Here is a 20,271-nt window from a genome sequence, read left to right as displayed (position 1 = left end):
TTATTTTACGGTTTGTGACTGGAGCTGTGTGATTTTTGTCTTTTATTTCTTTCTTTCTCTGTACAGCAATTTGGTCTAGAGGTTTTAAAGGTCCCATGTCATACTTTTCCGGTTATTACCGGGTCTGTGTGTGGCCCGGTCCGAGCACACACACAGCCGAGATCGGGCCGGGCCTCGCCATGTCCCGCTGTCCTGCAGACCCCACGCAGCAACCAGGAAACAACACCAGCAAGCCAGCTCACGCTGTCCGCTCCAGCAGCGAGCCCCGCAACGTCCCGCCAACACGGCACCCAGACCCCACGCAGCATTCTCATCTGTTTGTCATTACTGGTGTCATTTTCTGGTTGCTAACGCCATTGTAACACATAATCACTGATGTTCCGCTGTAACGGTGGTGGACTCATCAGAATAGAGTGGGCGAGCTGACCAATCAGAGCACACTGGGCTCACAGGGAGGGGGGGGCAGGAGCTCCAACAAGCCGTTTAGGACAGAGAGTGAATACACATGCTATACAGAGATGCTGTATGAGAAACCAATGTGATTTTGGAAAATTGCACAATATAAATCTATTCTAGTATACCTCAACAATGGAATTATGATCAGTAGAAATGGCCATGACATGGGACCTTTAAAATGCTTTACAAATAAAGCTGTATTATATCGTATTATAAAATAAAAAAACTCAAGTGAATGACAATTTCTTTAAAGTTGAGCACAGTACTTGAGTAAATGTTAGTTACTTCTTACAAATGGCGGTTCAAGTCCCCGAACAGACCTAAATATGGAGTGTGGACTGCTACTTGGAGAGGTCCCAGTTCACCTCCTGCCGTGGTGCCCTTGAGCAAGGCACCGGACAACCAGGGTGGGGTCAAGGCATGGGTTAGATGAGGTGAACAGAGGTGGAGAGGAGGTCAGTGTTATGGTGACAGTACTCTCTGTTCATAGTGAGATTAGAGGTTGACTGCTCCCTCAGTTTCTTCCTCGAAGCTCCAACTACTCCAGTGCCCTCTCCCTTTCTCTAATCACTCAATTAACCAACAATGAGGATATCCTTTTAAAGATGCTTACCCATTTCAGTATCCTGACCAGCTGCAGATTCAACACCCTTAACCCTGCAGCCTGCAGGCCTTCATAAACACTAACAGATAATGAAATGCAAAGAGCCATATGCAGCCAATGGTGGAACACAAACATCAAACTTAAGTACAATATATATGTATACTGTATATAAGATGACATTCTAGGTTACTCAGCATACAAAGTTACTAAAATTCACCCCACATTAAAGTACTACCACAATAAAATGCCCTCATATCAGAATCAGAATCAGAAACGGGTTTATTGCCAGGTAGGTTCACACATACGAGGAATTTGACTTGATGTCATGGTGCATACATGTAAAATATAAAACAAAGAATCTCCATATAAAACAAGAAATCTAATATAAAACAAAAAATCTTTAAGGACACTGTAATAAAATAGTTAAATAGCAATAAAATAAAGCAGTAATTTACAGCGAAATGGAATGCAATGAGTTATAGAATATAAAATAAGAATATGTGCAGTAGCAGTGTTTCCCACAGAATTTGATTCTATTTGTGGGCGCAACCTTCCGATCATCAGCCCACCTCACTATCCATTAGACCACCAAAAAAAAAAATCCATTAATGTATGGGAAACACTGAGTAGGCCTAAGCAGTATTTGAACATTGTGTGCACTAATGTAATGCATATAGAGTCTACGTTGTGTCAGTGGGGGGGCCGGGCCTTGTTTAAGAGGCCGGTAGCGGAGGGGAAGAAACTGTTCAGGTGGCGAGAGGTTTTGGTCCTGATGGAGCGCAGCCTCCTGCCAGAGGGGAGGGGGGTGAACAGTTTGTGTCCAGGGTGGGAGGGGTCGGCCACTATCTTCCCTGCCCGCCTCAGGGTCCTGGAGGCATGCAGGTCGTGGAGGGATGGCAGATTACAGCCGATCACCTTCTCTGCAGAGCGGATGACCCGCTGCAGCCTGCCCTTATCCTTGGCTGTGGCTGCAGCGTACCAGATGGTGATGGAGGAGGTGAGGATGGACTCAATGATGCAGGTGTAGAAGTTCACCATCATTGTCTTTGGCAGGTTGAATTTCTTCAGCTGCCTCAGGAAGAACATCCTCTGCTGTACTTTATACATGTTTAGATGTTCTGCTCCCATTTGAGGTCCTGGGTGATGATGGTGCCCAGGAATCGGAATGACTCCACAGCAGTTACTGGGGAGTCACACAGAGTGATGGAGCTCCAGGTGGTTGTCCCTACACCAGGTCACCAGATGGTCCATCTCCCACCTGTAGGCAGAGGGTGGTGTCGTCTGCGAACTTCAGGAGCTTGACAGACTGGTGACTGGAGGTGCAGCTGTTGGTGTACAGGGAGAAGAGCAGAGGGGAAAGAACGCAGCCTTGAGGGGAACCGGTGCTGATGGTCCGGGATCAGAGACGTGTTTCCCCAGTGCACGTGCTGCTTCCTGTCAGACAGGAAGTCTGTGATCCACCTATGTATTTGTTTGTGATAAAAAGAGAATACAAAATAACTATACATAATAAATAACACATGACATATTGAAAATACTATATAGGCTACACCTAGTTTTTCATATAGACTAGCTCTACTTGTGAAGCACTTGTGTAACACAAGTGGGGGAAACTGGAGGCTATTATGTATCCTACACGAATTGTGTAATATACTTACATAACTTTTGTTATAATAATTAAAATTATACAAATAGTCTTGTCTATTTCTTTAGCAGGATATGCCCAGTTTTCTTGTTCTAATTGTTATGTCCATTTTTTCTTTATAGAATAGGCCTTAAGAAATTCAAATTCATGATACCTTTTCCACTATAGTTTTGTGAAGAATTATCATTCTAGTGACCTCACATGTTTGTACGTTTGCTTACTATTTTAACATATTTTTAAATGTTACTAGCAAGAGGCATATTTTATTAAAGCTTTCCATAGTAACCTGAGATAAACTTAGTACACACTGGAACAAAAATCTACCCATGAAAAGAACACCCCGGAACTATCTCGACGCTTTCATAATCTTTGCTGTCCATCCCGGTATCCAGACCAGTTGGGTGTGTGTTTTGTAACTTTTTTTGTAATTGTGTAACCGGTCGAAGAGGAAGGACGGTAAGCTAGTGTGTTATGTGACCTTATTTGGACTTTCTACAACTTAATTATTTAGCTACCGAAACACTTCACCACCAACCGTCAATCTTCTCTCTCGTCCTCTCGACCAATACCACACTGTGACGTCACGGTGTTTGTCTTTGCACGGGGAGTGTCAGCAACACTGACCCCACTGATAAGATAACACACAGCCCAGCCTGCTACACAAACTAATATCACAATACAGCAGCATGCATGAGGTGTTCACTGTCAGTGTATAGTATAAGTCAACGTTAGTCCGATAAAATAATACATTAGCTTTGCTGTGCTGAGGAGAAGGCAACTGAGTGAGAGGTGAGTAGCTTGTTATATCAACCTACAAACAAGACGACGTAAATGACACTACAATCTTATTAAACTGCATATTTGACCTAACGTTAGCTAGAGCTTATCAGTCCTGTGACATTATGACTCCTACAAAGCGAAAACACTACCGGTTTGCTTTAAACCTACGTTAGCATGTCTTGCTGTTGTTCTGAAACATTCGGATATTTTGTCGCATGTTGACCCTCAGTCGTGACTCTGTAAAGTGTTGCCAAACAACCATGCATGTTAATCATAGACTGTATATATAAAGATGTTAACTGTTTGATTGAATCTAGGTTAATGGTTGCAGTTTTACACCTTAATTAGCCAACGTTTTCCTTTAAGGCAGCATGAAAATAAACTTCAGGAAACAAAATTCAAAATGTGTTAACATCATGTGATTTTGAATCACACAGAAAACGCGTTTGAAGGATGATGTTGAAATTGCTATGCATTCCACTGCACTGCTGCAAACACTGGCAGAATTAGAAGATGATCTGCTTAAAGTTACCTGAAGAAGCTTAGAGCTGAATGACATTGCTAGTAAAGATGGAAGATAGGTAATTTGAGTTTATACACACATTAATGTACTTAAAAGGCTTTTTGTATTGGGTAAACTGCCAGTCATGTAGCTCTGTCAAGTTTTGCTAAACTGCCATATCTGTACCTGTTTTCTACGGCTTATAAACCTAGGTGTATGACTGCAATTGTACATGTTGTTATGTTTATATGCCATTGGACGTTATGCTTTTTAGGACAGGGATTTTTCAAGAAAGTCTGCTTGCAGTAATAACTGACAAAAAAATGACCTTAATTGTCCTAAAGGTACCTAATACCTTAAGCACCAATTTTGGATTACTGAGGCAGATACTGATATAGGTATTTGAGGGTTTAAAGCATCTGTAACATACAGTATCTCTCATATTAACAATGGATCACGTAAACACTTGTATGTGAATGGTTTCCCAAAGAGTATTATCACCTGACTCTGCAGTTCTCCTCAACTCTTTGGTGCTTTCAGTGTGTCCATAATGTTTTCCCGTTCTTATCACAGAACATGTGGCTGCCCATGCTTGGGATGACCGCCCTGCCGCACCTGGGGGGGCTTTACGGCGGTTTCATCACACGCAAAGAGGTGAAGAGCTGGTACCCAACCCTGAAGAAACCCTCATGGCGCCCACCAAATGCTGCATTCCCTGTAGTGTGGACCTGTCTGTACACAGGCATGGGGTAAGCATCGCGTTGACAGACTCCTACAGTCTCTCAGATCCACAGCTGCAGTCTTTCAAGCTCCTTGCCCACCAAAACCTGTCTTTGTTACTCTTTCCACTTTTCAAACTAGTCTTCCAGTGCTAGTCTGCACGTCTGTGAAGTCGAAAGTGACTAACCAAATTAACATAGGGCATACTTGTCTATACTGGCAATGTTTAAGGAGTCAATCGCCTACTTTTCCCGTGTTTAAAAACCCTCAAATAACATTGTATCTTAATAACAGTTTTTACATGTTATGTAGGTATAGCTCCTACCTGGTGTGGAAGGAGCTGGGCGGTTTCACTGAGGAAGCGCTGGTTCCTCTGGGACTTTATGGGCTGCAGCTTGCTCTCAACTGGATCTGGACTCCCATCTTCTTTGGTGCACATAAGCTGAAATTGGTAAGTTTCACACATAAATGTAATTATTTCTTTACACTGCGAGATAACAGCTCAACGGCCCTCTCTCTGCCCATATAGGCACTCGTAGACATTGTGCTTCTCACTGGGACCGTGGGGGCCACCATGGTGTCTTGGTATCCTATCAGCAGAACGGCCACTCTGCTGATGGCCCCCTACCTGGCCTGGCTGTGCCTCGCCACCTGCCTCAACTACCGCATATGGAGAGACAACAGAGAGGATAAGGACAACAGAGAGGAGTAGCTTTTTTTTATTTGAAAAAAAGGGCTTTTGTTTGTATTCATTCATGATTAAGAGATTTGTGTTGTAACTGCTATAACTCAATTAAAAATAAAGATTTATATCCAATCTATCACTCTTGAATACATTCCTTCTCGCACAACAGGCCAACAACATTTTATTTATTTATTTTTTAAAGCTTGGAGGCTTTAAATGCTGCTGTGTAATGTTTTGAGCACCAAGCTTTTCCTCAGACACTTTAAAGGGGACCTATCATGCAAAATGCACTTTTTTATGACTTTTATACATAAATATGAGTCCCCGGTGTGTCAGGGAACTCACGCAGCGTCAGAAAATAAAACCCTCTCTTTTCCTCCGTACCCAAATCTCTAAAAACGGGGGTACAACGGAGCTGATCCAGATTTGCGTCCGATATTTCGTCAAATCGGCAATGCAGACACACAGCACTATCAGAAACAATGCCCGACTGTTTTGGACGTAATATGGTCGGTGTTTACATTAGCATCGCTAAGCATGTGTGTGAAGAAGCAGGAAATAAAAAGGAACTCACCTTGTGGTATAACCGGCAAGAGAGAAAGCCTTTGAGTTCCATACTGTTTCAGAAATAATCCTTGATAATCCATGATATGGCGTTTCATCACGGCAGTATCTGCCGGTAGAATCTCCCGCATGAGCAGGCATAAGCTCCGCCCCTCTTTTATTATCATTTCTTTCTTTATTAAAGCTTTATACCCAAAATCTGCACTTTTGAAACAGGAAGTGAAATAGAGGGATATGAGGCATGGCTAGAATGGGTGATCTGTTTGGTATTTTGAGCAAAACACTTCATAGACATGTTTTTTATGTATTTGTATCTGAGACCTATGCTATTGCCTAAAAATAGGCGTGATCCTTAAATAACATACTTAGTCATTGGTGTTGAGATTTGTTCCCAAATTTGTTACCCAGTCCACGACTAAAAGTTGGAGACAATTATAGGATACATTTGCAATTTTTTCCTTTAAGTGTATTCTGTAGGGCATGAGAAAATAATGAAAAAGCAAAGAACATCCTTAACAAGGCGGAAAAAACAATTTAGTACAAGGGCCACAACTAATAAAAGATTTAAAAAACTAACACATGTGAACAAACAAAAGAAAATGAACAGACAAACTTTCTTGATGAAAGTAGAAATGATGTATCTATTTAAAAGTATTTAGAATGTTATTTATGTTTTTGGAGAGACTTTCTTGTTGAAGTGTTTTGATCCCTTCAAATGTGAAACCATTACCATCTGCATAGTTAAACGTTTGTAATAACGAACAACATGGATAGTAAAAACAACATAAGAATCCATAAAGATATGAACAATAAGATTTATTTATTATACATGCATGAGACAAGAAAGGAACAGTCAGAAAAGATTAAGGGAAGTTATTTTTCAGGGGCTTTCTCTGGAACGTCTTCGGGGGATTTGGAAAATCTCTCCAATAGTTTCTTCCACAATCCCTTTTTTTCCTCGTCCATCTGGTGCAGATTTCCTGTAAGTAAATATAAAGTTAACTGTAATAAAAATGTCTTTCATAATTAGTTATAAAGATAAATGCGATATTGTGGATTCTTACCTGACAAAAGCAATTTACATTCTTCAACCGTAACGCCAGTAAAGCTTGTGTCTCTTACACGAGGAAACTGAGAAGATAAAGACATGTTTGCATAAAATAAGGGTAGGTTGGATACATAAAGGTTTCACCCAGAAATACACACTCATAATGTAATAATCATAAATGTCTTTTTTGAAAGGAGTATTTTTTAATGTGCCTATGGTCTATATCCAAGGTATTGGTAACACGTAACAACCTCTGGACTAATCATAAAGTATTTTATTATCCTCATCAAAGAATAAATGCTAAAAGCCACAGGTTTTTCTTTATAGTCTCGAAGATCACAGAAACATGTTTCCTCAGCTGATACACTTCATGTTACAGACAGATGTCTTCAGACAAGAACATTGTTTATTTATAGATGCTGTATAGTTTGGCATTAAACCTGAGGCCTGTACTACGAAGCCGGATTTTCGCTTAGCCGGCTGACTTCAGGGAAAACTCGGGCTTTCCGGTCCTACGACGCTGGTTCTCTTTTTAGCGGGCTAGATCTCCATGGTAACTTATGCTGAGCGGCTAACCTCCTCGGGAGGAGGTTAGGTTGCAGGCTAAGAGATCAACTCAGTGAAAGCACCGCCTGCTGACCAATCAGAGCTCCGTGTGCGGAGTTTAAAGCTATCAAGTCATATTACAGGATAGAGGAAATACAGAAAAACTGCCGTTGCAGGAAAGACGGTCGGCAAAAATCAACTGACTGTGTGAACGTGAACATTAATAGAATATCCCCTCCCATCTTCAGAGCAATCTGACTATTATAACATTAGCGTTAAGAAAGCTTACTTAAATATCTGCCACAACATAAGTAACCGGATCAAAGTAACATTACGTAGCATACAGTCCGCGGCACTGTGAGTGCAGACGGCGATGTGTCCCATTATCATTCATATCACATGATATCACATCATAATGTATCATACATTTCCTTATTTGAGTCAGCTTCTTGAGCCGTATCTGGCCGTGCAACACTCACAGTGTCACATAGGCATGCAGAAGTATTATTTTAAGCAACACATTAAGTTGACGAAACACTCGAGTCAAATGTAATTTAAAGTCAGATCCACTCATGTCTTGGCAGTGATATCATAAACCTGTTAATGTACGCATTCAAACACTTTTTCTTTTACCAGCTGTATTCACCTTGCAGGTGCAGCTATGTGGCTTGGATAAAGTGTTTAAGTCATGGATGTTTAAAGTTTAACTTCTTCATATTTGACTAATATTAAAGTTCACTTTTCATTCAGGAAGTATGACGCTGCGCTGTCAGTACGCTTGTCCATGTTTGAGATTGGTCGAATGCTCCAAATACCACCCCTTTCATGTGAACGCGCACCTAACTAGATAGGACACGGCTGGCTTGAGCGATCCACTTGATAACCAGCGTCGTAGTACAGCTTAGCGAGAGCGCGTATGTTTTGGATTGAGCCAACTCAAACATATCCAGGTTATGAAAATCCGGCTTCGTAGTACAGGGGGGTATACTACGAATCAAGATTTTCGTTTAGCAAGCTAACTTCAGGGGTTTCCGGTCCTACGAAGCTGGTTCACTTTTTAGCAGGCGAGATAATTTATTCTGAACGGCTAGCCTCCGGAGCAGGATAGGTTCCAGGATAAAAGCACTGCCTGCTGACCAATCAGAGCTCAGTGTGCGGAGTTTAAAGCGATCAATTCATATGACAGGAGAAAGGAAATACAGTTTAAACTGCCGTTGCAGGAAAGACGGCCGGACAAAATCACCGACTGTGTGAACGTGAAAATGAATAGAATATCACCTCCCATCTTCAGAGCAATCTGACTATTATAACATTAGCGTTAAGAAAGCTTACTTAAATATCTGCCACAACATAAGTAACCGGATCAAAGTAACATTACGTAGCATACAGTCCGCGGCACTGTGAGTGCAGACGGCGATGTGTCCCATTATCATTCATATCACATGATATCACATCATAATGTATCATATATTTCCTTATTTGAGTCAGCTTCTTGAGCCGTATCTGGCCGTGCAACACTTACAGTGTCACATACTGTATGCAGAACTATTATTTTAAGCAACACATTAAGTTGACGAAACACTCGAGTCAAATGTAATTAAAGTCAGATCCACTCGTGTCTTAGACGGGGCAGTGATATCATAAACCTGTTAATGTGCGCATTCAAACACTTTTTCTTTTACCAGCTGTAGCCTATTCACCTTGCAGCTGCAACTATGTGGCTTTTATCCTGGATAAAGTGTTTAAGTCATGGATGTTTAAAGTTTAACGTCTTCATATTTGTCTAATATTAGTTGACTTTTCATTCAGGAAATATATGACGCGCTGCGCTGTCAGTACACGGCTTGTCCATGTTTGTGATTGGTCGAATGCTCCAGATACCACCCCTTTTATGTCAACGCGCACCTAACTAGATAGGACACGGCTGGCTTGAGCGATCGAGTTGATAGCCAGCGTCGTAGGACCGTTTAGCGAGAGCGTTTTTTTTTGGATTTAGTCAACCGGATAACTCAAAACATATCCAGGATATGTTGAACTAGATTCGTAGTATACCCCCCTGGCCTCAGGTAAAGTGTGTTTAAGATATGGAGTTTTTATGTTTGAAAATGATCATAAAGAGAACCTAAGACAAAGGTAATACAAATTATGTTAGACTTGCACACAGAAACACTTTGTACTACATGTTTTCAATTGGTTGTCAACTCTCCGTTATCCAAAATGCCTGTTACAAAAATATATATTTTTTAGACCAGTTGTTTTATTTCTTAGAAACTTGCCAAAATAAAAATGGTTTACTAAACAACATTTAAAACTGGTAGATTATTTTGGGATGTGTAGATAAATCAGTCAATAATTGTGGACACAACTTTGGAGCAATATAGTTTCTCAGTAGCAATATTTAAGTTATATTGTAAGGAAAAAAGCATTTTAAATAACCATTTTTTGGAAGTTGTGAATCAATTATACTGTACTTACTCGTTGTCTGTAGTAGTTGCTGTTAATGCGCGCCAAACTTTCATACATCTGGTCACACTTCTCTGGATCTGAGATCTGGCGGGAAACATGGATAAATTGGACAAGTTTCAAATGCTAGGAAAACAATGTATTATTGATAACAATGAGAATGCTGGTATAAATACATTTTACAAGACAATTAACCAATAAATGATATTAGTGCAAACCAATGAAATGTGGGTTATTTTGTACAATGTAAAACATTTTTTGGCAAAACACTAAAGCAGTGAATTGAAAATATAAGACCAATCTAGAAAATAATCAGCTGATCAATAATCAAAATATTAGTTATTTGTAGTCCTACTATAAGTGTTAACTTAAAAGATCAGATATCAGTAGTATTATTATAATCAATTTGGTGAATACAAAGTATAAACATTTTTAATGAAATTAAATAAAGGATATACTTTAAAGTTACAACCAAACAGAACTATGAATGCTAGTAGTATTGTTTGTTTGTTTGTTTGTAGCCTTTATTTATCCAGGTTAAAAATCCCATTGAGATCAACGATCTCTTTTACAAGGGAGACCTGCGGTACATTGAGTTACACATATAAAAACAAACAGAAAACAAAAAGGACATCACAACATAATTACAGGGGTATACATTAGCATCTATTTACATTTACAGGTATCCAATAATATTTCATCCAGTCGTGCTTTAAAATGATGCAAGGGAATCAAAATGCTGAGTTTCAATATTTTTTGCATAGTGTTCCAAGCTAGAGGAGCAGCGCACATAAAAGCTTTAGCACCTAAAACAGTCCTAGCACTTTGCACATGTAATAAAAACACATCCTGTGATCTCAGGCAATAGCTACTTGCCACTCTCCGTGAGATCAAGGAGCAGATATAAGAAGGTAGTTTACCCAGCATGGCTTTGTAGATGAACATGTACCAATGACTGAGCCTCCGAACAGTAAGTGAAGGCAGACCTGCCTTGGCATACAGGGTACAGTGATGAGTAAGTGCTTTACAGTTAGTAACAAATCTCAGAGCACTGTGATAGGCGGCATCTAACCTTTCCAGGCAATAGGCAGGTGCATTCATGTAGATCAAATCACCATAGTCTAGCACAGGTAAAAAGGTCACAGTGACTAGCCTTTTCCTGGCTTCAAAAGAGAAACAGGACTTGTTTCTGAAAAAGAAACCTAGTCTAACCCTCAGCTTTTTAAGCAGATTAGTGACGTGAAGTTTAAAAGTAAGACAATCATCAAGCCAGATACCAAGGTATTTATAATAGCTAACCACTTGGAGTACTTGTCCTTGCATAGTCACAAGGACAAGTACTTTGAAATAGACCACAGTGAAGTTGGTTTTAGGTTGGATATTTGACTAACAGCTGTATTAATTTGAGGTCACATGACACGGAAACTACTGAAAAAGTATCAGAAATGTCAACAAAAAAAATGCTTAATCTCAATAACATTTATTAATAAAAATAGGAAAGGGACTAAAATTCTAAAAATAAAAAGATGTGTTCAACTGGAGCCATTGGGTCACATGACATGGAACATGTTGAAAAAGAGGCATTTAATGTTCACAAAAGATCCTGCTTGTCCTGTGTGGTTACACAATTCTACATTGATATGGAGTAATTAGATCACTAGATATCCAAGCTATTGAAAGGAAATATATTTTTCAATAAAGAAACGGCTGAATTGTCATAGCATTTTTCATATCAAATGCAAATAGCAGTGAGGTCCTATCAAAAGAGGTCTGTCCTACTTGTTCAGTGTAGTTACTCCATTTTGCAATGATTTGTCACTGGGTTACTTGCAATTGAAAACAATGAAATTATATTATATTAAAATATGTTTTATAAACAAATTGATGACAGAAAAGGTTTGCCACATTATACACATTTAAGCATAATCCTTTTAGCATCATTTGAACCAATATGGGAAAGTTAACCAGGAGGACTTGGAAATAACATTGGTTATGAGTCTGTAATTTGGTGATGGTTCCTAAATGGAACCCTGAGGTTAAGAGCAGGGCTCTGATGAAACTGAGGAAGAAGACTGGAGTAAATGTCTGTCGAATGTCCAGCCTCCAACTAACTTCACCACAAAAGTGTACTTGTATCACTGATGCAACACTGTTTACATTATGACAGCTTTTCTAGCCGTCTTATCAAAGTTATGTGATGAGGTACAAACTTAAGCCCAGATAAGTATTGCCTTGCAAAGCTGCATGTATAATGTTAAATACAAAAAAGAGGCTCAATCCACGATCTGTGCAGACAAGGTCGGCAGCGGTTAGCCTTGTTATCCAATTAGCTTAGCCTGCTGTGTTTTTGTCAGTAAAACTAACCTGTGTGTTTTCACCCTCACGGAAGGCAGAAGCTACTCTCTGCCGCAGAAACGTTCCCAAATCCCTGGCCTTCTTGCCCTCGTCACGGGGCCATTCCTCACACAGCTTCAGGAACCGACGGTACCTGGTGGCAGACATCTTTGGATTTTAATTAATATCGCCTTTGGGAAGTTTGAGCTTTATCGCACTCCGTACTTCTTGTGTTACATCTAAAGTCTTCCCCCTGGTGTCGGTGTCCCTTGCTTTTTCTGCTTCTCTCGTTACGTTCCACCGCACGTTATCTGCAAGATGAGCGGAGCAGGCGCTAAAAAAGGTCCCACCGCCAGTGTGGTGGAGTGGGTCGGTTCAGCTTGTAAGTTTGCAACAGACAGAACCGACTTCAGAAGGTGAGATAATGTGGATATTTAAAAAAAAGAGTTTAAATGTGTGGTCGTTAGCCGTGTTGCTAACGTTAGCACACGCTGCGTCCGTCAGGGAGATTTGCCCTTGCCTCGTCCAGCCCTGCCTTCGGGTTTCTTGACCAGTCAACCCGCTTTATTTTTGCCTGTTTTATACCGACCAAGGCTGGGTTGTAAAGTAAGCTTAGTATGAAAAGCCCCAGGGACCCAGTAGTACCATGGCCACCTGAAAGCTCCAAGCCTACTGTATGTAGACTGGTACTTTTAATGTATTTTAAAGGAAAGCTGTACCACTAGGTGCACTACCACTCATTTGTTCAACATGATACAGATTCACTATACAGTTGACAGCTTACAGAAATAACAATAACAAAAGATACAGTCGCATATGACACTAGATAAAGATACTATAAAACAAACACATTTGTACGTTTCTTGATAGCCTCATAGTTGAATTTGAAAGCAGTTTAACATATTGTTGGAGATCATTGTATTTATGAATACCTTGCCAACTCCTTTATCAATTTCAAAAATAACATGTATCTTCTTTTCATTTTGTTTTTGAATAAACCAATCACGAAATGTTCCCATAATAAGGTTAAGTCATTAAATATATGATACATTACAAGGTATTTGACATAATTTCTTTGTGGGAAGTATATTAAAATGCTTTATTACTTCGATCTTAGGTACCCTGTTTCTATATCTACAGTGAGACATTATCTCTCTGGGTTCATCTTCAAATTAGTGACTGTATTCTGATTTATAATCTTTTTATTTTGCCGCAAATACCCAGTACTGTTCAAGCTATGGCATTTATAAATGAATGTGTTTTTAAAGCTTTAATCTTGTAAGAATAAATTGTAACTCAGTGCATGTCTTATCATATTCATCTTTCAGGAATCTTCTGGTCAACCTGGGTCTGTTTGTGGCGGGTGTCTGGGTTGCGAGAAACCTCTCCGATTTCGACCTGCTGGTTCCTCAGCCCTTGGCATAACTTACATAACTTATAACCAGGATAATGGTGAGATCATCTTTATCAAAGACAGAGGAATGTGTTGATACGTTTACAAAATGATGTGTATTAAGGTGCACTTCTTCCATCATGAAAATCTCTGCTTAAAGTTACAATTGTTATATTTCATATGCAAACTGATGTCACAAATAATTAGCTTCAAGAGATGCGTGTTTGTAATTAACATAATCTATATGTTCCTTTAGGCGCCTTGGACCAACAGAGAAGAAAGAAGGGATTTAAATAACAGACTTTTCCATTACTAGTTTTATTTTGAAAACAAATCATCTTGTCAAACCAAATCAGCTTCACCTGTATGTAGATTATTTTTGTTATTGTTGAATCAGTACCTCCTTACTTTGTCCCATAGATTGTGAAATAGCTCTTTTTTTAACTTTCAAATTTGAATCTTGTGAGAGGTGATTTCAGCAGCTATGTCCACTCAGGAGCTCTTTGTTGCTGCAGCTCGTAAACATCTGTCTGCTGGTAGAAAATCTCTCTCCGTCCCTCAGAGTCTGGACCTGGCGGCTCAGGTCTTGGCTGTTGATCTGGGATTGAAGCCTGCTTTGTTGTATGACAGCAACGGCGCCGGTGCAGATCAGCTGCAGCAGTATTTGAGCTCTTTGCAGTGTTCCCAGCTTGTTTCTAAATCACTTCTCACACTGGATTTAAATGGAAACACTCTCATTGTTAACCCTCTTACTGTCAGGGCAAAAGTAGAACAGATTATTCATGATAACAATGTAGCTGTTATTGACGTCTGCCACTCCCTGGAGGAGCCCACCATCGCTGACCCGCTCAGAGGAGAGCTGAGGAGCCTGACACACGATTTACTGCTCCTCCTAAAGAGGTTAGAACAACTGAAGGAGGCTGAGAAACCGTGTTATGTTGGAGAGAAGTCAGAGGAGTGGAACCTGTGCACAGTGTTTGGTATTTTATTGGGTTTCCCCGTCACTTACTGGTTTGATCAGACGAAGAGCTTTGAGAACTGCCTGTCTCTGACTCCCCTGATGGTGACTGCAGCGTCAGCATCATGGCAGGGCGACTCCTCCGGGCACAGATGTTGTCTTTACTCCTTCAGCGTCCCGGCTGCCCTGCTCCAAGCGGTGCAGTCCAGCCTGGAAAACTGGAAGCGGTCTTTACAAGAAAGATTTCAGCAGCAAAATGTCTTTAAGGATCTTACAGTTTGTCAATCTACAGTCACTCTGCCCTCTGTCTGTTTGTGATGCTACCATGATGTTTGTCTTAAAAATAAACAGTTAAAAAATGATGTGGGTTTTTACTTTATCACTGCATTAAACCATCAAAATAGCAGATTAGTTCTTAACGTCGGTGTTATTCAAACTTGGCTTAACCAATACCACTGGTCAAGACAGTACACACACACAAACACAGCTTACATTCTGTGTGGGAAAATCGAAACATTGACGGGGATACATTTGCTTAACTTGGGGCATTTACAAGATTTTTGAGGGGTGCTATTAATAAAAACAATTGGTCTACTCTATAGAGTGGTGCAGTGACGCGTCCTAAAACCCGGAAGTAAGCTTCTTCCGGTTCCCTTGACAAAAAAGCAATGCAATTTCTCCATAGGATTTTGGAAAATAGCTCGAAATAAGGTCTGGTTGACACACATTTAAAAGACGGATCACGTTTTGTTCAGTCGGATAATCTCCACATGTCTACCCTACTTTTATAATTTTCTAATCATAAATCTATCGATTGGATTTATGATCCGGGTTTTAGGACGCGTCACTGCACCAATCTATAACGTCACTTTTTTTAATATGAAAGTATCCCAGTTTTAGAAACATACAGGATACCTTGTGCCACACGAATACATAGACATATTTCTGGTTTCCCAAAGATAAGTGTTTGAGAAAGAAAGCATAAGAAAGTCATGGCAATTTCAACTTTTTGAGAATAATTAAAAAGATAATAGGCTCGATATATTGAACATTGCATTGTTGGTTAGTGACTTTTCTGCCAGGTATCGTCACAACAGCGAAGTGTGAAGAACAGCGCTGTTTGAGTCAAATATATGTATTTTAAAATCTTTGCCCCTTTTATACAGTTTTTAGGAGCAATCCAATATTTATTTGAGCATTTTTGCTATACCACATTGCTGACAGTTCATTTGGACTGAAGTAACAGTTGAAAGTGGCCAACTACATTTCAATCTCTTTCAATGTGTGAATTTAAGATACAATGCTTTAAAATGGTTTATTTAAAAGGAACATTGTCTATTTTTGTAGTTACATAACACGTTACATTTGCATCAGTTGAAACATAAGCCTTGCATTGTTAAACAAATTGATAAAAGGTCAATTCTATTGATTGTTAGTTTAAAATGTACACCTGTCAATGTTAGCACCATTATATGAAAACATGAGTATAAATCATTCCAGGATAGCACAGATTACACCTTTTAAAATCAGCTGATTGCAGTACATTATGTATCTTTTAAATATGTTTCCAAAAACATTGTCGAATAACCTTGTGGTTGGGTTTAATGCAAACCAGAAAGCATATTTAAATTGTTACGTTTAGATTATTTTATTTAAATCAAAACAGCATTAGGGTACAACAGAGCCTGGGCTTCCAGAGGCCTGTACTACGAAGCCGGTTCAACCTAACCTGGATATGTTTGAGTTAGCCGGTTGGCCTAATCCAAAACATACGCGCTCTCGCTAAGCGGTCCTACGACGCGGGTTATCAAGTGGATCGCTCAAGCCAGCCGTGTCCTATCTAGTTAGGTGCGCGTTCACATGAAAGGGGTGGTATTTGGAGCATTCGACCAATCACAAACATGGACAAGCGTACTGACAGCGCAGCGCGTCATACTTCCTGAATGAAAAGTCAACTATAATATTAGACATACTGTATGAAGAAGTTAAACTTTAAACATCCATGACTTAAACACTTTATCCAGGATAAAAGCCACATAGCTGCACCTGCAAGGTGAATACAGCTGGTAAAAGAAAAAGTGTTTGAATGCGTACATTAACAGGTTTATGATATCACTGCCAAGACATGAGTGGATCTGACTTTAAATTACATTTGACTCGAGTGTTTCGTCAACTTAATGTGTTGCTTAAAATAATACTTCTGCATACAGTATGTGACACTGTGAGTGTTGCACGGCCAGATACGGCTCAAGAAGCTGACTCAGATAAGGAAATATATGATACATTATGATGTGATATGATATGAATGATAATGGGACACATCGCCGTCTGCACTCACAGTGCCGCGGACTGTAGGCTACGTAATGTTACTTTGATCCGGTTACTTATGTTGTGGCAGATATTTAATTAAGCTTTCTTAACGCTAATGTTATAATAGTCAGATTGCTCTGAAGATGGGAGGGGATATTCTATTCATTTTCACGTTCACACAGTCGGTGATTTTTGCCGGCCGTCCTGCAACGGCAGTTTAAACTGTATTCCTTTCTCCTGTAATATGACTTGATCGCTTTAAACTCCGCACACTGAGCTCTGATTGGTCAGCAGGCAGTGCGTTCACTGAGTTGATCTCTTAGCCTGATCTAGCCCACTAAAAAGAGAACCAGCGTCGTAGGACCGGAAACCCAGAGTTTTCCCTGAAGTTAGCCCGCTAAGCGAAAATCTGGCTTCGTAGTACAGGCCTCGGATGTCACGACACTGATGTGATCTACTGCACATTTTGTATTATGCCAAAACCCACAGCAGCAATACTCACTACAGACTTTCTGTTTATCTTGGCTGAGACATTGATCGTGTGACACCAATCTGATATGTGCAGAGAAATCGAATCTTAAAGACAACTAGACTTTCCTTTTACTTGTAAACTGCATAAAATAGGTGATTAGAAGTTTCAGGTTTTACTGTACTGATGTACTGATAATAGCAGCAATTTCCTTTGGAGGAGAAGTGGAAATGCCTCTTTCTCCTTTGACATTACACAAAAAAACATTCAAAACCGTTTATGAAGTGAATTATGTTGTTGACATGTTTAAGTCTGAGGTAGTTCTGACCAGCTGAAAGTAGCAACAGACAATGTGGTTGCAGGGGGGTTGAAAAGTAGTCCATTGCCATTTTAACGTAGAATATCCAAACTGCATGTCCATGACAGTCAGACAGAATGAATAGCTGACAGCACTTCACCGCAGCGGCCGCTCACTTTCAGTTCAGCCAGGTGATCTGCCCTCGTAGGCCCGATGTTCAAGATGGCGACCGACATCTTCCGATCACCCGCTGCCAGTAAAAACCTGTATCCTGAATACACCTTAAACATAACAGAGAGGGTCACAATTAAATAAAAAAAGTCCAGAAGAATTGTGTTGTAAACTGGCGATATTTCAACCAAGTTTATTTTAAAATGTTCTAAAATCCTACCTGTAACGATGACCCTGCGACGAGCACCGCATCTGACTCCGCCAGTCTGTCGCGCACCAACTGTACTGTGGCTTTGTTCACATTGTCTCCAAAAAAGGTGACCTCGGGCTTCAGTATCCCTCCACATGCCTCACAGGAGGGGACTCTGAAATGGAGGACCTGCTCGTCCTCGATGAACACATCCCCGTCCGGAGCCACGCCGCTCGTCTGCGCCCTCCATTCTGGGTTTAGTGCAATGAATCTCGCCTGCAACTCCTCCCTCGCTGAGACTGCTCCACAGCCAAGACACATCACCCTTTGGAGGAAGAATATCAACACAAAAGGTCAAACAATGGTAACAAAAACACTCATCCCAGTTACTGACAGTTTAGTACAATCGCACTATGTTTTTGTTTAAACCAAATCCTTAGATTTATATTGTAAACTTAAAGTTACAATTATTCCTTTTCCACTTTCCTGGAGCAAATAGGAAGACCACAACCTTGATTATTATCTATGGAAGACTTTAAGGGCCCGGCACATAGTTTTTTTTTAATATAGAATTTGGAGTGTTAAGTCTTATGTATTCGACCTAGTAGTTCCACGTTTATTCTCAACATTTCTACCTATCCTCAAAAATAAGAAACTAATCTTCCTCCCCTAATTTTTCCACTTATGCCTGACCCTAATACTCTTCCGTAACTCTCAGAGCAGGTTGATGATGAATGTGTCAGGTGTTTCCTCACCTGTGAGCACAGCCATGTAGCTCAGTGAGTCTTTTTTGTCCTGCCTTAGAATGAAGAGAATCCACATTCTGCGTCACCAGCCAGTGCAGCTTCCCCCTCTCCTCCCACCGCTGCAGGGCCCTATGTGCAGAATTTGGGAGATGTGAAGAGAACTGCGGCCACCCAACAAAGTTTCTGGCCCAGTAGCGTTGGCGGGCCTTTGCGCTGCGGACAAACTCTGAATACTGCATGGGTCTTCTGTCAGTCCGAGCATACAGGCCCACACCCTCCGAGCGGTAATCAGGGATCCCCGACTCGGTGGACAGTCCTGCTCCGGTGATGACAAACAGGCGTCTGGCTCGGGACACAAAGTCCTGCAGCAGCTCCAGGGAGTTGGCGTCAGCCGTGCTGCAGGCCGGGACAAAGCTCACCATCCCTGCAGGGACCGAGGAGGCCCTCCTCACAGCGTGCAGTGTGAGGATCTGCCGTGGCAATCTCATCTGGACAGGCAAACAGATGATTAGAAATCAAAACAAACATGTTCTGTACACCTCCTGCTCCATTTTCCTGGTGTTGCCAGAGCACAAATGGAAAACTAAGACATTTAGAGACATCACCTTGGACATTGAGAAAATTGAAAGGATATTTTTCATTTTTTTAAAACATTTTACTAACCACACAATCTATAATTAATGTAATCAAAAAAGAAATAACTATAATGACAACACAAAATCTACCGAAATGAAAATATGAAAGTATGTTAAAATAACATGAATGGATCTTAATATATGATACAAGAAGACAGCCATTAATCTATGATTAACAATATAAAAAAAGGTTACACTACAAGTGAATGCTAGTCTGACTGACAGCTATGAAGCTACATACAGCAAACACACACTTTTTATGAGGGTCAATAACGAATAGTGCACTGTGTCACCGGTAAGTTAGCATTAGCCGGTTTAAGTAACAGTCACTATGTAAGATTGTTTTTCTATTATAATATTACCTTGTCTACCGGGAGTTACGGTGGTGGCCACAGTTTAACGTTGTTGTTAATAACTGGAACAACAACAAACAGTCGGCAGCTCCACGTTGTGGATTAAATAACATAGACTGATATAAGATGGGAACCTTTGTCAGAGGGACAGAAACAGGAAACACCATGTTTTACGTAACACCAAACACACACGCGCTGCAGTCTGGGAGTAGTAGTCAACAACTGAAATATCAGGATGGTTTTCAGCTTTATTTGCTTAAAATAAACTCATTTCTTTTGACTTTTTTTTTTTTTTTTTTAAACATATAAGGTATACCTGCAATTCTCATCGATACATCAGCTCTAGCTTGAATTATACCTTTAGTAAGTTGTTAATGTTCAGTTCTTGTTGACTTTGTCGG

General features: G+C 40.3%; 4 protein-coding genes across 7 annotated transcripts; 2 read left to right on the top strand and 2 right to left on the bottom strand.

Moving 5' to 3' along the window:
* Positions 1-3,290: 3,290 nt before the first annotated feature.
* tspo (translocator protein) lies at positions 3,291-5,528 on the top strand. Of its 3 annotated transcripts, XM_034139571.1 has the most exons (5): positions 3,291-3,494; positions 3,996-4,066; positions 4,561-4,736; positions 5,020-5,158; positions 5,237-5,528. In XM_034139571.1, exons 3-5 carry the CDS (start codon positions 4,564-4,566, stop codon positions 5,417-5,419), a joined length of 495 nt encoding a protein of 164 aa, XP_033995462.1. In that variant the 5' UTR covers positions 3,291-3,494; positions 3,996-4,066; positions 4,561-4,563; the 3' UTR covers positions 5,420-5,528. The 3 variants fall into 3 exon arrangements, with proteins under 3 accessions (XP_033995462.1, XP_033995461.1, XP_033995463.1); XM_034139570.1 differs by lacking the exon at positions 3,996-4,066 and having other exon boundaries at positions 3,295-3,494; XM_034139572.1 differs by lacking the exon at positions 3,291-3,494 and having other exon boundaries at positions 3,989-4,066.
* A 1,223-nt stretch (positions 5,529-6,751) lies between these two features.
* Positions 6,752-12,574, bottom strand: LOC117489389 (ubiquinol-cytochrome-c reductase complex assembly factor 2). The gene is made up of 4 exons (XM_034138615.1): positions 12,378-12,574; positions 10,026-10,100; positions 7,021-7,087; positions 6,752-6,936 (listed from the first exon to the last, which is right to left on the bottom strand). Exons 1-4 carry the CDS (start codon positions 12,513-12,515, stop codon positions 6,830-6,832), a joined length of 387 nt encoding a protein of 128 aa, XP_033994506.1. The 5' UTR covers positions 12,516-12,574; the 3' UTR covers positions 6,752-6,829.
* An 11-nt stretch (positions 12,575-12,585) lies between these two features.
* tomm6 (translocase of outer mitochondrial membrane 6 homolog (yeast)) lies at positions 12,586-15,060 on the top strand. 2 transcript variants are annotated; one of them, XM_034138614.1, is made up of 3 exons: positions 12,586-12,763; positions 13,676-13,799; positions 13,997-14,304. In XM_034138614.1, the coding sequence occupies exons 1-2, from the start codon at positions 12,666-12,668 to the stop codon at positions 13,770-13,772; spliced, it is 195 nt and encodes a 64-aa protein (XP_033994505.1). In that variant the 5' UTR covers positions 12,586-12,665; the 3' UTR covers positions 13,773-13,799; positions 13,997-14,304. The 2 variants fall into 2 exon arrangements, with proteins under 2 accessions (XP_033994505.1, XP_033994504.1); XM_034138613.1 differs by having other exon boundaries at positions 12,606-12,763; positions 13,997-15,060.
* A 2,307-nt stretch (positions 15,061-17,367) lies between these two features.
* Positions 17,368-19,965, bottom strand: sirt4 (sirtuin 4). Its single transcript, XM_034138612.1, has 4 exons — positions 19,880-19,965; positions 18,892-19,370; positions 18,167-18,461; positions 17,368-18,056 (listed from the first exon to the last, which is right to left on the bottom strand). Exons 2-4 carry the CDS (start codon positions 19,368-19,370, stop codon positions 17,904-17,906), a joined length of 927 nt encoding a protein of 308 aa, XP_033994503.1. The 5' UTR covers positions 19,880-19,965; the 3' UTR covers positions 17,368-17,903.
* Positions 19,966-20,271: the final 306 nt, after the last annotated feature.

Source organism: Trematomus bernacchii, unplaced genomic scaffold (genome assembly GCF_902827165.1).
Source record: "Trematomus bernacchii unplaced genomic scaffold, fTreBer1.1, whole genome shotgun sequence".
NCBI classification, from domain to species: domain Eukaryota; kingdom Metazoa; phylum Chordata; class Actinopteri; order Perciformes; family Nototheniidae; genus Trematomus; species Trematomus bernacchii.
The sequence above is the reverse complement of the archived record's forward strand: the minus strand, read 5'-3'. Positions and strand labels throughout refer to the sequence as shown.